This window comes from Sinocyclocheilus grahami, unplaced genomic scaffold, assembly GCF_001515645.1.
Source record: "Sinocyclocheilus grahami isolate Dianchi unplaced genomic scaffold, SAMN03320097.WGS_v1.1 scaffold550.1, whole genome shotgun sequence".
Classification (NCBI taxonomy): Eukaryota; Metazoa; Chordata; class Actinopteri; order Cypriniformes; family Cyprinidae; genus Sinocyclocheilus; species Sinocyclocheilus grahami.
In genome coordinates this window covers 139,669-157,714 of record NW_015505729.1, presented here as the reverse complement: position 1 = coordinate 157,714, position 18,046 = coordinate 139,669, and the positions used below count along the sequence as shown (strand labels likewise).

The following is an 18,046-nucleotide window of genomic DNA, read 5'->3' as shown; positions in this document are numbered from 1 at the left end:
GAAAATATCCCCCCCCCCCCCAATACCTTAGATCTTTCATAGATGAGATGTTGTTTCACTACATGATTTGCTCTTTAACATACTGTCTCCCTCTTCTTTCAGCTCCTATGTGTGGTGGTCAGCTCCGTGGCCCTAGTGGCATCATCACCTCCCCAAACTTTCCAGTACAATATGACAACAATGCTAACTGCACCTGGATCATCACAGCTTCGGACCCTTCCAAGGTAAATGCTTCTTTGCACGCTGCTGAAACATAGCTTCACACTTGAGTATCAGAACATGTCATTTGAAGTAAAACAATAATTAGGCCGAGGCAAAACCCATAGACGACTTTTGCCTTTTCTGTTCTGATTTAATGGGAAAATCTGATTTAAATATGGTAAAATGCACATTACCATTCAAAAGAGGGTCAGTACATTTTTTGAAAGAAGTCTCTTAAGCTTCCCAAGCCTGCATTTATTTGATCAAGTAATTCAGTAAAAACAGCAACATTGTGAAATATTATTATAATACTTTAACTCTTTTCTATTTTAATATTTTTAAAATGTAATTTACTTCTGTGATGGCAAAGCTGAATTTCAGCATCATAATTACAGTCTTCATTGTCACATGATCCTTCAGAAATCATTCTAATATTATGATTTAATGCTCAGTAATTGCTTATTATTATCAGTTAAATTCAGTTGAGCTGCTCTCTCTCTCTCTCGCTCTGTATATATATATATATATTTGTGTGCAAACCCTGTGTCACGGCAGAGAAGAGTCAGGATCCAAGTGCGAGTGCAAAAAGGTAAGGTTTATTTGTAATCACAAACAACGGAGACAACAAAGATAATCCTCGGGTCCAGGTCCGAATCAGAGCTCCACAGAGAAATCCCTTCCTCCACTGCGTTTGACCAAACCAAGGAGAAGGCTGAAGATCTGTACCCTGACTGAGCGAGAACTGGAAACAGAGACTGACAAGGAGACAGGAACATGAGGATAACGAACCGACAAACACACATTGAACAGAGTGCCCTATATAGGACTCGTTAACGAGTTGCAGCTGGCGCGCTCTGATTGAGCGCCAGCTGCAAACACTAACGAATGACGTACGCACATACAACCACATGACAAGACACAGAAAGACCGTCCGGACCCATGAACCGTGACAGTACCCCCCCCCCTAGGAATGCCTCCTGACATTCCCAGGAAGACCGACCTGTCGATCGAATTCATCGATAAGAGAGTGATCCAGTATGTCCCTAGCAGGTACCCAACTTCTCTCCTCCGGACCGTAACCCTCCCAGTCCACCAAGTACTGAAATCCTCTTCCCCTCCGCCTTGAGTCCAGAATACGTTTTACCGAATAGGCTGGTTCCCCGTCTACGAGACGCGGCGGTGGAGGAACCGGGACTGGCGGATTAATGGCTGAATGAAAAACAGGCTTAATTTTGGATACATGAAACGACGGATTAATTCTCCTGTACGCTGGAGGAAGTTTGAGGCGGACTGCCACCGGACTAATAATCTTGGTGACAGTAAACGGGCCAATGAATTTGGGAGCAAGCTTATTACTGACGGATCGGAGAGGAATATTCTTGGTTGAAAGCCACACCTTTTGACCGACGACGTAAACGGGAGGTTTCGACCGGTGGCGATCGGCCTGGACCTTGGTGCGCGCCCCCACCTGGAGGAGGGTCACCCTGGCCTTGCTCCAGGTGCGACGGCACCTCTGGACGAATGCGTGGGCAGAGGGGACCGCGACTTCGGATTCCATACTGGGAAAAAGTGGTGGCTGGTACCCTAAGCTACACTCAAACGGAGACAGGCCCGTGGCAGAGACTGGTAATGAGTTATGTGCGTACTCAACCCATGAGAGTTGCTGGCTCCACGAGGAGGGGTTCTGAGAAGCCAAACATCGCAACACTCGTTCCAAATCTTGGTTGGCCCTCTCTGTCTGACCATTACTCTGGGGATGAAACCCGGAAGAAAGACTAACCGTCGCCCCCAACAACCTACAAAACTCTCTCCAAAATTTGGACACAAACTGGGGCCCCCTGTCAGAGACCACGTCTACCGGGAGGCCATGTAAACGAAAGACGTGATCTATGACAGCAACCGCTGTTTCTCTGGCTGAGGGTAATTTGGGCAGAGGAATGAAATGAGTTGCCTTCGAGAATCGGTCCACCACGGTCAAAACCACCGTGTTCCCCTGAGAAGGGGGAAGACCCGAGACAAAATCTAGCGAAACATGGGACCAGGGTCTCGAAGGAACCAACAACGGCGGGAGAAGACCCGCGGGGGGGCGATTGGAAGACTTAGAAACAGCACAGACGGAGCAGGCCAAAACAAATGAACCAATGTCCCGAGCCATACCTGACCACCAGAACCGTTGTTTAACCAGAAACATGGTACGTCTCACCCCAGGATGACAGGCTACCTTGGAGGAATGAGCCCATCGGATAACGTCGGACCTTACGGACTCTGGCACAAACAACCGGTTCGGTGGGCACCCGGACGGGGGCGTTACCCCTTGAGAGGCCGTGCGGACCTTAGACTCGATCTCCCATGTGACCGCAGAAATAAAAAGTCTCCTTGGCACAATGGGGTCGGGCAGGGACGGGCGCTCCGAATGATCAAAAATACGGGATAACGCATCCGGCTTGATGTTCTTAGAACCAGGACGGTAAGAAATGGAAAAATCGAATCGGCCGAAAAAAAGAGCCCACCGAGCCTGCCTAGAGTTCAATCTCTTAGCGGACTTGATGTATTCAAGATTCTTGTGATCTGTCCAGACGACAAAAGGAACCCCCGAACCCTCCAACCAATGACGCCACTCCTCCAAGGCCAACTTGACTGCCAATAACTCTCTGTTACCAATATCATAATTACGTTCGGCGGAGGACAAACGGTGAGAAAAATACGCGCAGGGGTGCACCTTGCCGTCCGTGGGAGAACGCTGGGATAGTACCCCACCAACCCCCACCTCTGACGCGTCAACCTCCACCACAAACTGCCTGGAAGGATCAGGGGCTATGAGGATGGGAGCTGAAACGAAGCAGCCTCTCAGTTTGGAAAATGCCGCTTCCGCTGCACTAGACCACCTGAACGCAGTCTTGGTGGAGGTTAAGGCCGTCAAAGGTGCAGCTAGCTGGCTGAAATTGCGAATAAAACGCCGGTAGAAATTGGCAAAGCCCAGAAACCTCTGCAGGGCCTTGCGGGAATCTGGGGTTGGCCAATTCACCACAGCCTGAACCTTCTCAGAATCCATGCGCACCCCCTCGGCCGAGATGATGTACCCCAAAAAAGGAACAGACTGTGCATGGAAAGCGCATTTCTCCGCCTTGACAAAAAGCCCATTCTCTAACAGCCTCTGAAGCACTCGTCTGACGTGCTGAACATGTTCCTGGAGAGAACGAGAAAATATCAGTATGTCATCCAGGTAAACATAAATGAACTGATCTAGCATATCTCTCAGAACGTCATTAACGAGTGCCTGGAAAACCGCGGGAGCGTTGGAAAGGCCAAAAGGAAGAACAAGATATTCAAAGTGCCCCCTGGGGGTATTAAAAGCGGTTTTCCATTCATCCCCCTCTCTTATGCGAACCAAATGATAAGCATTGCGGAGATCTAATTTCGTGAAAAATGACGCCCCCTGCAGACGCTCGAAAGCCGACGACATCAACGGTAAAGGGTAAGTATTCTTCACCGTGATGTCGTTTAAGCCCCGATAATCAATACAGGGACGAAGAGAGCCGTCCTTCTTTTTCACGAAAAAGAACCCCGCACCGGCCGGAGATGAAGAGGGGCGGATGATCTTGGCTGCTAAAGAATCATTCGTTCTGTCACGGCAGAGAAGAGTCAGGATCCAAGTGCGAGTGCAAAAAGGTAAGGTTTATTTGTAATCACAAACAACGGAGACAACAAAGATAATCCTCGGGTCCAGGTCCGAATCAGAGCTCCACAGAGAAATCCCTTCCTCCACTGCGTTTGACCAAACCAAGGAGAAGGCTGAAGATCTGTACCCTGACTGAGCGAGAACTGGAAACAGAGACTGACAAGGAGACAGGAACATGAGGATAACGAACCGACAAACACACATTGAACAGAGTGCCCTATATAGGACTCGTTAACGAGTTGCAGCTGGCGCGCTCTGATTGAGCGCCAGCTGCAAACACTAACGAATGACGTACGCACATACAACCACATGACAAGACACAGAAAGACCGTCCGGACCCATGAACCGTGACACCCTGATGCATGTTTTTCAGGATTCTTTGATTCATTTATTTGCAATATGTTTTTTTTAAATATTATAAGCATTTTTACTGTCAATTTTTAACATTTTAATGTGTGCTTTCTGAATAAAAGTATTAATTTTAAAGTGTTAAAAAAAAATCTTACTGACCCCGAATAGTAGTGAATTATAGTACACATAGAGCTAATCTTATTGGAAACTGGAGGCATTTTCAAATTAGCCCGAATATTTAATAAACAAACACACAGGGAAAACTTTGTAAACTCTCTTAAGGAAATTTAAGGAGTCTTCTGTGGGCACAGTTTCCATGTGGGCCTGCTAATAACTGCAGGTTGCGGGGAAAAGGATACACAGATATCGAGAGATGATGTGCAATATACAGTTATCTACACATTCATAAAAAAGGAAGCATTGATGGTTATATTAAAGGAGAATGGAAGATAAAAAAGCTACATTTGAGCAGCCACCACAGTAGAGACAAAAACTGTGGCGCTCTGTGTCATGACTTTGGCGTCAAGTTCAAGGCCATTTTCTTACTCGCTTGCCAGATTTTCTTTATCTAGGTTCAAATAAATGGCTTTACAAATCTCTCCCCTCATCACCATGACTCAATTGGGAGAGAAGGGGAACGAGAGATGGAGGGCAAATGGAACGGGGTGAAGTGGCTCTATCAGTGCCCCCTGCTTTTTTTTCTGCCACCCAGTGCGCTATTTCATCCTGTGAGTAAAGGACAGTTCTGCTTCACACTGTCACGGCTGGAGAGCAGGGCACAGATGAAGATTGTGTGTGAACATTGTTGTTTTTGCTCTTTACAACCGTAATGACATTCTATTTTTGCTCTGACACAATAGTACCGGGGAAAAACGTGATGTTAGCTGTGAGACTGAGCCAGAACTGGGGCCGTATGAAATGTACCTGACAATGAGGTTTTGATTTCGCCGCAGCTGGTTTGCTGCCTGAGCCAAAGACTCTCCCAGTGTGGAGAGATCCCAGCAGCTGTTAAAGCCTTTAACATCACAGTTAGCTAGAATTTAACATAATTTAGCGTTTGTTGATGCATAATGAATATTTAAAGGTGAAGTATTTATTTTTTGCTTTAAATTGTGGTGGAAGCAACTACTGTATATATCTAAGCGCTGGTTTGTTTGATGGAGTTGTCTGACATATCAGCTTCTGTGTCATTCAGTGGAGTTGGTTTGAGATGTGACCACTTGCACTTAGCTGTTTAACAGAGGATTTAATGTTATAAGAATACTATGTTGCTATAAATAAGGTGACTGTAGGAAAAATGTTGTGATTCTTTACAGACACCAAACCTTCTTACCAAAACCTTTACTCATGTTTAGTTTTTTGGGTATTAGATGAATACATATTCGCCAAGGGGATGTAGGAGTGGTTTCACTTGGTGCTGAAATGATGTACTTATGTACATATTCTGTTGTTCAAAAGTTTGGGGCTGGTAAGATTTTGTTTTTGAAAGAAGTATCTTATGTGCACCAAAACGGCATTTATTTGATCAAAAATAGTTAAAACGGTAATATTGTGAAATATTATTACAATTCAAAATAACTGTTTTCAATTTTCAATATATTACCAAAAAAACAGATTTTTTTAGTCTTCTGTTTCACATGATCCTTGACAAATCATTCTAATATGCTGATTTGCTGCTCAAGAAACATTTCTTCTTATTATAAATGCTAAAAAGTTGTGCTGCTTATTTTTTGGTGAAAACTGTGATGCAATTTTTTAGGATTCTTAAAAAAGAAAAGCATTTATTTAAAACTGAATTCTTTTTTAACATTATAAATGTATTTACTGTCACTTTAATCAATTTAATGCATCCTTGCTAAATAAAGTAATTATTATTAATTAATAATAATAATTAATTAATTAATATCTATAAAAAAAACAAAAAACAAAAAAAAACATCTTGCTCACTAAGGGTGCTCCGATCAGGATTTTTGAGGCCGAACACCGATCGCTGATCACAGAAAGCAGTATCTGCCGATACAGATCACCGATACCTACGGAAGTATGCATTATTTTTTTTTTCCCTTCTTGTTTTCTCGTTATAACGACTTATTTTCTATTCTTGGCTCCGCTACTGACCCGTGACTGTTTACCACAAACACAACATTTATCCATTATTTTGATTTCAAATCCAAACATTGTCACTGAAAATGCTTTTTCAGCATTGCAATTCTTTTTTTTTTTCTTTTTTTTTTACACAGTACAGTAATACAATCTTTCACAGACATGTCTAAACACAATAAATATAAACAACACATTATTCAAAACGTTTTACTTTTGCATTTAGCCTACTTCTAGATTTATATATTAAGTTGCTCCAGCAAGTGGCAAAACTACTTTTCTTACGTTATCACAAACTTACCATAGACAGAAATAGTTGGCTCTACTGCCTTTTCTTTTGCACTGCACTTTATTACAAGCAATCCTGCCGTTCATAAAGAACTTTGTTTTCCTACCTCCACGAGTGTTGTCTATTATTGCCTTCTTTATCTAAAAGTGCCAACCTTTCTTTAAACCTAGCCAACAAGCCATATGTGTTGACTGTGAAACACAGTAGACTTTAATAATATGCATTTATGGTGCAATTACTACATTTTCGTGTCAATCCATGTTCATGTTTACTGCAAACAATGCGATGTTACTTTAATTCTTCACTTGCAGTGCAGCAATAGACTCGGTGCGGAAACCATCTCTGCACTGCTGCAGACGCACCGCTCCTGGAACGCACTGACGGACCGCAACTGTGTGCAGTGTGAATGCTCTGATCCGTTAACAAGAGCGCAGAAAAAATACACACCGCATACGCACTGCAAACGGAGTAATGTGAACCTGCCGTTATGTGTATGCGCTGCGAGTGTGCATGAGCGTACGGTCTCCAGGAAAGCGCGAGAGTGCTGAATGGTTAAACACTGGCAAGAATTAAAAAGAAATGCAATTTATAAACTTTAATGACAACACTGCCTCAATTGTGCAAGTGATAATTCCTGTGTCAACTGTGCAGCGTGCAGCTCGCTTATTGACAGATGCGATGTGTGGTGATTTGAAGCCATTTGCGTAATTTGAGAGAGGGAGAGAGAGAGCGTGCGTGTGCGGTGATTCACTTACGCTGTTTGTGAAATTACATCTCACACAAGGTTTTCAAATTACTTTATAAGTTATTTAATGAAGAAATATGAAGGTGGGTATCTTACCTTCAGCATTATAATTATTTCACCCGCTCCGGACAGAGACTGAGACGGTGACGCTGCATGCCGTGCCAAACCTCTCACGTCAGCGTCATCAGCTTGAGATCGTTTGTTTTTAGATCGGCCTTTTTAGAGCCCGCCGATCAATCATCCCAACAGGATTATCGGCCGATTGTGATCGGTAGCCGATCAATCGGAGCACCCCTATTGCTCACACCAGACTTTTGATGGTAGTGACCGAGAAATTCTTGTGGAGATATAAAATGATGTACAATTATGCACATACTGTTGCATAATTTGTATGGGCCTTTAAAATGTACATGTGGTTTAAACCACAGGCCCTGTCATTTTATTCCAAACATGTTATAAATCTTGTTTCTATCCCAAAATGTCGTTAAACACAATAAATAAGTTGACATATGGTGGACAAATTTAATAAACGACTGAAGTGCTTATATGAAGTGCTAGGGAAATATAATGACATTTGGTTAACAGTGTGATATGTTTAATCAACTAAAACAAGTAACATACTGAAGTTCAGATGGAGCAGAGTCTGTAATGCCTCAGTACCAGATTCCCCGGAGCTACAGTTAAAGATGAACTTGCTACTCATAGATGTCCATTCTATTTACGTCAACCGTGGTGCCTAATGACGGGTGCTGGAAAATGGCTGAAATTGGAGCTAATGAATGAGAGAAAGAGATAGAACTCTGCAGGGAAGGCAGCATGTGGAACTGTACCGGGCTGAATCCCCCGCTCACAGACAAACATTAGCTCAGAGTCTAGACTGTGTTTCTGCCTTAGATGGAGGATCCCCAGAAGGCATAATAATAGAGAATGAGTTGCTCATGAGAAGACATGGCTGATTGCTTTTGTTGTCCTCTTCTATTTTAATTATCAGCCCTTCTTTTGTTCTGTGCGCTATCATCATTCAGCGGACTGGTATTATCTGCTACTTCACTTCTGCAGGGACTTATATTTTGACAAAAAGCCTCATTCCTCTTAACAAGTCCCGCTCCCTGCTATGTAGTCTTTGAGCATTATCGCTCTCAGCTGCGAAACCGCATTCACAATGGCTTTTGTCCGAGAGCATTGGGAGTGATTTCTTACTATTTATTAATTAATTTATATATTCTGTGCTGTTATTTGGTTTGTCAATGTTAATTTTGTTAACGAAAACTATGACGAAAAATGTTTGTTTATGAGCTTTTTTCCCCATGACTGAAACAAGACGATGACGAGACGACAAGGTTAATAAATGATAACTGTGAATTATTGCGAACTGCTGTACACGCCTCTATGTGTGCGTTCATGTGTGCGGTTGCCAGATATCAAGAATTTAAATCCCCAAATCAGAGCTTGTCTGTTAAAAGGCTACATTTTCTGCTCAGTGTTTTGCTTATTTTTTTGCAATCTAGTAACCATGCGCACATGCTCGCTCTTCATTGTGGAAGCGCTGATGATGATCTGAAAACGCCGACAAACAAGTAAGCTGGAGTTTAGCGATCTCCGTGTGAGGTGTTCAGCTTAAATGAAAGTGTCATTCATATTGTTTGCAATTGTGGTTGCTGAATTGAATACACTTACTCAACTGCTGTTGTTTTAATAGAGAAACATTAATGTCATTTGGAATTATTTAAATTATTAGGAATTTCACTGTATTCAAATTCAAATACTATTTTTTGTTTGTTTTACCAGTTTTTATTATATAGGCAGAGAGAGTGCATACGTTTTGATATTTATTTATATAATAAATAGACTATAATAAATTAGTATAATAGATGAGGTAAAATAAACCATGCGTGTGTGTCCACATTCTATTGATTTGTGCTTATTGGTGAAAGTGCAATACCTGAAATGCAAAAATAAATTTATCAAATGACAACAATCATTACGGTTATAATTTTTAGCAAAAATAATTTGTATCAGTTTAACCATTATACAGCATGATGGAATATGACTAAAATTTAATTGACTAAAACTAGACTAAAATGCCCAGACATTTAGTCGACTAAAACAAAAACAGGATGAGGTTGACTAAATATGTAATAACTAAAATGTACATTTGGCACATGACCAAGACTAAGAACAATTTAAAAGACTAAGAATAAACTAAAAATATCTGACAAAATTAACACTTGTGCCAATATTTCCCTCCTTCTAACAGTCATAGTGGTTATTTTATTTTATTTTATATTTTTTATTTTATTTTCAGGCTCTCTCATATGTGCTGTGAATGAATTTCCGGTCACTGGGATATTGAAACTGTTAAAATATGCTCAAGAAAAATGCTGCACTCTTTTTACTTAGCTATAGGGGAGAAACAAATCTACATTTTAATAGTAATAATATTTAAAATTATATTTTACAAATGTAATGTATTATTTGCAATACTTTTTCCTTTTAAAAACAATGCTGCTTTTAATAATTAATGTGTAATTTTTTTAACCAAATAATTAATCTGCTTTTATATACTGTCAAATGATCAACATGTATGACAAATATTTGTATAAATACTTCAGTTTGCTCTTGCATTAATTTAATTTTACCTAGCATGTAGAATATTTGCTTTTGCTTTTGTAGCGAATCAGCTCATGGGGAAATATGAATAATTAACCATAACTAGTTATAATTAACTATTCATATTTTAGATCCACTGTAGATATTTAGCTGACCACTCAGGGTCAACCGTCTTGTCAATTCTAAGAACGTTAATTTCCTGGTTAAAGGAAATAACCTTCTTACTGTACAATTCTATAAGTTTGTAACATAAATCTGCATGATTATTGACTGTTCTGCTTTTCTGAGGTGTTAGGTGCATTTCGGGGGAAGGGTCCATAGACCCTCGTAATTGGCCATTTGGTTAGGTGATGGGGAGTTCGATATTATTTGTTAAATATAACAAAAAGTTGTGTGTCTGATTGGTCCAAATGCTACACTTTTGTTTTGGGACAAAAAAAAAACTCAATCACAGGCAGCTGTGTGCAATGTAATATAATCACATTATGATAATTATGCAAAGTTTGCTAGATTAAGAGACAGATCTTCATCCTCTATGCAATCATTTGATGACTAAACATTATCAAATCACTTTCTGTAATGCCTTATTTGTTCTCTGAGTTCTGTTGTGTGACTTTATATAAAGAAGGTCTTAGTGTGGCGTGATGGTCACGTTTCATGCTCTGCCTCAGAGTATTGACTTGCTGGGATCAGCCTTTGCATCATAATCACTCAGTGAGTCAACTGAGGGTCGCCCCGCCCAAAGTGCTGTCGCTCATCGTCATACACACCGCACAGGACACAGTGGGATTCACTCGAGGTGAGCGGGTGGATTGAGAAAAGAAAGGTTCGGAGGAGGTAAATGAGGATGAAATCTTGTACACTGCCAGTGTGACGTAGAATGTGGCCAGTCCACCCATGCCACTCTTTGTTGCAGAGTGTGTTTACCATAGGACAGAATGCAATTTGCATTTATATAAGCTTTTTCATTAGGAGTTGGTCTCTGGGCACTCCAAAAGCATTAAGAATTTGTTGGAAATGTGGCAGCCAATTTGAAAAGGGAGAATAGACAGCACTTTTTTGTTAATTTGTATTCATACTTTTTTCACAGTATTTCTTTTTAGTGTTTATCAGCAATAAACATTTATATTTAATTGTTCATCTTTCCATAACTCTTACTTTTCTCCTTTTGTATAAACAATTCTGCAGACTTGTTTTCATCTTGGAGAAGAATGAGTAACATGCACCTTCGACTCAAATGCATAAATTCTTTCTTTGCTTTTGTCTACAACCACAGAGAGAGTTTTTCTCCTCTTTTAGTGTGTGCAATCTGAAAAGTACTGATATCAAAATATTATGAAATGTCTGGTGTTATAATTAGGTTACTTGTCCACAAGAATTTTATTTATTTATTCAAAGGAAGGAGTAATATGATGAACCAAATGATTTTAAGAAAAAAAAAAAAGTACTGCTTCGCTGTTTTTCCAACCAAGTTCAGAAAGCTGACTCTGATTCTTCTCTGTGTGTGTAGGTGATCAAGCTGACTTTTGAGGAGTTTGACTTAGAGCGGGGCTACGATACTCTAACTGTGGGAGATGGAGCTGTAATCGGCGATCAGCGGACAGTCTTTCATGTGTGAGTACTTTTGTTCCTCTTTTGCTTTCTTCTCTGTCGTCTCTCAAACTCCTCCCAGGCTGTGTCTCCCACTCTTAAAATCTCTTCTCTGTGTGCATAAACCTCCTCCCCATCTTCTTTCATCTCTCAGCGTTCCTCTCTTTCTTCAGCCCCTACGTTCTCTCCTCCTCTGCCGTTTCTTCCTTTAACCCCCCTCTATTTCATCTCATTTCATCAGCCCTCTGAGCAGAAGTGTACTGCAGAAATACCCCAAGCTTTATTGTCAATCGCTATGAGTCTCAATGTTAGAACAAGAACACTCCTGCTCCAAAACCACATCACACGTTGATGCCCCACAATGCAGATTTTCGCACCAGATGCTCCGGAAACGTTGCTGAGTGTGTTGTTATTAATTGTGCTGAAATTTATGGTCTTCATAAAGTTTTATCGATGCCATTTTATGTGCGCTCTCTGGCAGAGGTGTACAAGTGCTTGTGTTCCTTTTGAATGGCTGGTGTCCCTGGGCACATTCTCTCTGGTTACTCAGAGTCCCCTGATGGTCTAATGTGCTTAATTAGCAGGTCTCATATGCCCTTATGGACCAATTCCGCAGGTCCCTGAAGGCTAGTGCCGGGGGAATGAAGGAACTCCCTATGTTCCCTGAGAGGTGCCAAATGATAGAGCGCATATTGAAAGTGAAGAATGACTGTTTTATTGTCATGTTTTATAGTGTTTGTCTGTCTTATTTTGATTTAAGGTTGTCTGGGACTACAACTCCAGATCTGGTGGTCAGTACCAGCCATCAGATGTGGCTCAATTTTAAAACGGATGACACAAGTGGCTCCCTGGGCTTTAAGGTTTCTTACGAAGGTAAGTAAAGGAAATTCTTTGCATTTGGGTTCAGAGCGATCTTAAGGGAAAGTTCACCCAAACATGAAAATTGTCATCCTACTTACCCTCAAGTTGTTCCAAACCTCTATGAGTTTCTTTCTTCTGTTGAACACAGAAGAAGATATTTTGACATTTAGTATAGAGAGAAAATAAATAAATATATAATAATAAAAAAGATTGCTAATTAAAATAAATACATAAATAATAATAAAAAAGATTGTTAATAATGATATTTGTTTATATTTAACAACAACAACAAAACCACTACTACTACTACTACTAATAATAATAATAAATGTTTATTTTTTTATTTTTATGTATTTGTGTCATGCAACGTTTCCTATGTAAAAAAAAAAATCTTAATTTAATAAAAGTATTGATAAATGTGATAAAGAATGATTTAACATATTATTCACATATCACATTTAATGTAATGCAAAAAAATTTTTAACATTCCTACATTTGGCAATTATCATGTCATAGACTATTCTCAGTTGAAGACTCTTACCGTAGTTGTCATTGCATTGATGATCTATCACTGAAATCAACAAATGCATTGCTCTTTTTCCCTCCTCTCTTTCTGTAACACCATAACCACTTATGTCTCAGATGAATCAGATAGCTGGCCAGGAAAAGCCTTTGAATGCTTATTTATTCTTTGCTTAAATTACTCTTGATTGCATGTAATTTTTAGAGTGAAGCAGACATTTTATAATAAGCTCATTGGCAGACGTTCACATTGATGTTATACTCATAGCTAGTCAAATCTCGCACCTTATGAATTCCTCTGAGCAAATTTCTCAATTTTCTTGTAGCTTACTGCTATCTACTGAGTGTACAGAAACAGCCTCATTTTCTATTTCTCACTTCACCATTATAAGTTTTGCACATGTGGTGAGGGTCATCAAAGCAGCCTGTGATCATTTAACCTTGTTGGAATGAGGGCCATGGGGCAGGGAGGATATCATGCAAGAGTGGCTACTAATTTTCAGTTTTCAGAGTCTCTGATTGGAAATGAAAACACCGGAGCTTTCATCCTGGCCCTCTTTCAGAATTGCACCGCACATGGGGGACTGGCACATTTCATAAATTACAAACCAATATTTGCTGTCAGATACACAATAAGCCTCTAGGCCCTGAGTTTTTATGCATTTTATCCACTGCAAAAACAGAAGAAGAAAGTGGAGCAGTGTACATACCCCCCAACATAATTAAAACAATGAGAGACACTTAATTAAGTTGAGGATTCTCTTTGAACTTCCTGTCTGTGGGACAAGATGCACCCCTAAATTATTGCATCTCAGATTTTTCATATTTTCATATTTTATTGATCAGAAAGTCAATGCAGACAATGCTGGTTTTAAGCTAGATCCATACATAAGTACATGATATAGCGATACATTAATTTAATTAATCAAAACTAATCACGTATATCAATATTTACTGAGAAAATCCACCAAATAGAAAAGATTACTGTTGTATGTCCATTGGCTTTATATTGCCTATATGTACATTCCAATCCAAAATTGCTTACAATAGCAGGGAGTTTTAGAGCCCTGCATTTCAGCCCGAGCACGACGGGGCCCGACTTATTTACACCCCTAGAGCTGGGCTTCAGGCCAATGTTCATGTCATAGCTCACACGCGAGCTAACTAAACTAAAATAAATATAACTACTTTGCCATTAAAAACTAAACGGAACAATTTTAATGGCTGCAACAGTAGGCTGTGTAATGGGGAGGAGAAAAAAAAAAAAAAACAGTCACAAGCTCCAGTCGGACTCAGGCTGAGAATTAAGCGGGGGCTTAAGTGTCCTGGGCGGGCTAGGGCCTAGATTTGAGGCCTGTGCAGGACTTTAGAGAGTTTTCCTCATCTTCAGTGCAACAGTCTGCAAAGAAGTTAGATGATGTCAAGATTTGCTGGTTAATCATACCACATGTCAGCATGTTACATTGCTCTGAGGCTAATGGACGTCCGAGCATATTTGACGCTCCATTAAGAACAGGGCATCATAACTGATGACAAACACTCCGTTATTATTATTTTTTTATTTACGATCTGATCTCAGCCATAAAAGAAAAAGAAAAAAGACACACAGAAAGCGGGCTTGCCAGGGGCATATCCCCTTCTGCTCTTCACTAGAGGATTCACATTTAAAATGTCGCTTTCAAATTATTATTTTCTCACTCATTTTTTGTTTTCCTACGCATCTTCTGCATTAATATAAATCATAACTGGAGCTCCAAAGAGAAGTTGAATGGTAGTGTGCTGAGGGAGCTGTTCATGTCAATGTTTTCATAATATTTACTGTTGTCTTCCTGAAGTCTCTTTAATGTTGTGCTTAATATACAGTAAAAACAGCAATATTGTTAAATATTTTTACAATTTGTAAGAACCGATTTCTATTTGAATGTTTTTGAAAACTGTAATTTATTCCTGTGATGGCAAACCTAATTTCAGCAGTCTTAAGTGTCACATGATCCTTCAGAAATCATTCTAATATGCTGATTTGGTGCTCAAGAAACATTATTATCAATGTTGAAAACAGATAGGCTGCTTAATATTTTATATGTGCACATCCAGATCTGTATCACTGCTGCTTCTGCTTGTAGAGCGCATTTTGAGGATTTGAATTGTTATACACACTGCAATATGGCTGAATACAGAAGAAGTGAAGCCTATTGCCGACCCCAGGTGCATGCTGGGGGGAAAAATAATTCTTAACTCGTACGATGGGTAAAGATGAATGGATTTATTAGTACTTGTGCCTTCCTGTATTATTAGTAATCCTTCATTAGAAAATCAATGACTTCCATCTGTGTTCTCAGAGTTAAAAAAAAAATCAAAGTGACATGAATAAATCATAGGAAATTTGAAATGGGTAAATAACAAATGTCGCCCCTTATGAAAGTGCACATGTCGGCTCTCAGAGACAGTTTGTTTGTCACCAAGCCGGAGACAGCTGTAACAAAGTGTTAGCTGGGGCACTTAAAGAATCACGCATACATACACTCCCACAGGGATGACTTGCTGCGTAATATTTGTCAGCTCAAGAGACATTTTCTCTCACAATCCTCTTGCCTTAACTGATTGATATGGTCAGAAGTAAACTCAAGATGTAAATCCCAAGATAAAGGATAAAGATTCAGTCCAGGTAGAGGCCTGTCACCTGTCCAGAACTGGAAAAATTTTGCCTTCTCTGGCAGTATGTGGAGGTTGGCATCAAGGCACATCTAAATGTTTATACATCATCTGATGTGTTTAAGTGACCTAGGCATTAGAGAAAAACCTTTTTAAATCAAATATGTGTGTGAACACTATGCAATTTTATTCATGTTAGAGCATTATAACTTAGTAACATGCTAAGTCCAAACTCTATCAAGAGGTCAGTACAATTAGTGAGATGTTTGGGCTAGCAAAATAAACAATTAAATGTTGCCATAGAAGAATATATGTATGTATCTATCTATGTATGTATGTATGTTTGTAAGTTCCACAAATACCAAAGTTTCTTCATGGAACCATAGATGCTAATAAATATGTTTTATTTTTAATAGTGTACCAATAAAAGTATAGTACTGTTAGCTCCATTTAACTTATTGTGCAATGTCTACATTACATCTGAAGAATTGCGTAGTTCTCTCATGACAACTCTCAGATAGTTTAGCATGGTAATATACATGGCTATATTAAAGGCGCAATAGGAGATCTTGGAAAATGCTAACTTTAGCCTAATAGCACTGAAAGCGAATGTCCCACCCTCCGTGCAATCGCCGTCCAAAGCCACGCCCCCTGAATGCATATACACTCACTCACAGACCAGAGTACCAGAGACAACATTACTACAATAGGCCCAATTCCAGCCCATGTTCCGAAGTGAAGTAAACTTCAACGTATTTCCCCCGCTCAGTGAGGAGGGAGCAATGAACACTGTGTAGGGATCATATCGATCGGAACACAGTTCATGCACGTAGCTCACTTCTAACGAGCTGGTTATTTGAATCAGGTGTGTTAACTAAGCGAGACATTCAAAATATGCAGAGCGGGGGGCGCAAGGACTGGATTAATCGCTGGGCTACATCATGCGTCATCATGCGTCACACTCGGACCGAGCGTTTTGATTGGACGAACATATCTTGGTCCTACGCCTTCCACAAAATATATAAATACAGATGAATACATTTAGACCACTTAACTTAATGATTGCTATCGGGATGTGAAGAGACTTTCAACCAGCATAACAAAAAATGTTTCTGAAGACAATCACCTATTACACCTTTAATGTGTTTGGTCTTGACGGAGTAGATCTGCTATGCTGCTGCTGCTGCTGCAGCAGAGCAAGTACAGACTTGCTACTGCCAATACATCCACAGACATGCTGCTGTGAGCATTTAAGAAATACTGCTGCTGCACATATAACATGTACAATAACCCCACATATAAAGCATACATGAAAATATGCAGTAGCAGATCTATACAGGTGGAGCTGGGGAAGGTGGAGGGTTTCTGAAGCGCGCTGCAACTGCTACAGCAAGCACTAGCCAAGTATTTGAATGTTGAGCAGCAGGTTCATTGGCTGCTGATGCAACTAGAACCACTCGCCATGTGAATAATGATGTGATTATATCAGACTGAGTTAGAACCTATCAGTCTGCGCCATCTAGAGTTTCATGACAAAACTATGTATATAATCAGAACAGAAAATGTGAAAAAAGGTCTGTCTATGTATCTCACTTTCTTCTTCCCTGTAGCGCTCTCTCTCTATCTCTCTCTCAGTAGTGGCCTCTTTCTTTAGCTTTGGCCTTGTGATTCTAAATGAGCCCTGACATATTGAGACAGGTGAGGGTATAAGGGAACAGAGTGAAAAAAGGCAATTCATTAGGAGAGAAAGCCATTCACAGATGCCATTGGGGCAGCAATGGAGGTAGTTTGCATGAATATGCTTTGCTGTCAGATGGAGTGAGTTGGAAAGACGTAAAAGAGTATAAGGCTTATATACTATGTGTAGGTGTGTGTGATTATGGAAAAATCTTTTGATTCCAGCAGATTTGATATAGAAATGGTGACACAGATGATATATATATATATATATATATATATATATATATAACAACATGCAGTTTTTAAATGAAGGTTTCTGTTATTAAGGGAAAACAAAATCCAAAACCACATGGCCCTGTGTGAAAAAGTGTTTGCCCCCTAAACCTAATAACTGGTTGGGCCACCCTTAGCAGCAACAACTGCAATCAAGTGTTTGTGATAACTTGCAATGAGTCTTTTACAGCGCTGTGGAGGAATTTTGGTCCACTCATCTATGCAGAATTGTAATTCAGCCACATTGGAGGGATTTGGAGCATGAACCGCCTTTTTAAGGTCATGCCACAGCATCTCAATAGGATTCAGGTCAGGACTTTGACTAGGCCACTCCAAAATCTTAATTTTGTTTTTCTTCAGCCATTCAGAGTTGGACTTGCTGGTGTATTTTGGATCATTGTCCTGCTGCAGAACCCAAGTTTGCTTCAGCTTGAGGTCACGAACAGATGACCGGACATTCTCCTTCAGGATTTTTTGGTAAACAGCAGAATTC

General features: G+C 40.0%; 1 protein-coding gene across 1 annotated transcript in view; it reads left to right on the top strand.

Moving 5' to 3' along the window:
- csmd2 (CUB and Sushi multiple domains 2) overlaps positions 1-18,046 on the top strand; it is a 294,566-nt gene that overhangs the window by 150,831 nt on the left and 125,689 nt on the right. The window contains exons 10-11 of the mRNA XM_016238904.1: positions 11,486-11,589; positions 12,326-12,438. Of these exons, the coding sequence (XP_016094390.1) occupies positions 11,486-11,589; positions 12,326-12,438 (217 nt within the window). The remainder of the gene's footprint in view (positions 1-11,485; positions 11,590-12,325; positions 12,439-18,046) is intronic.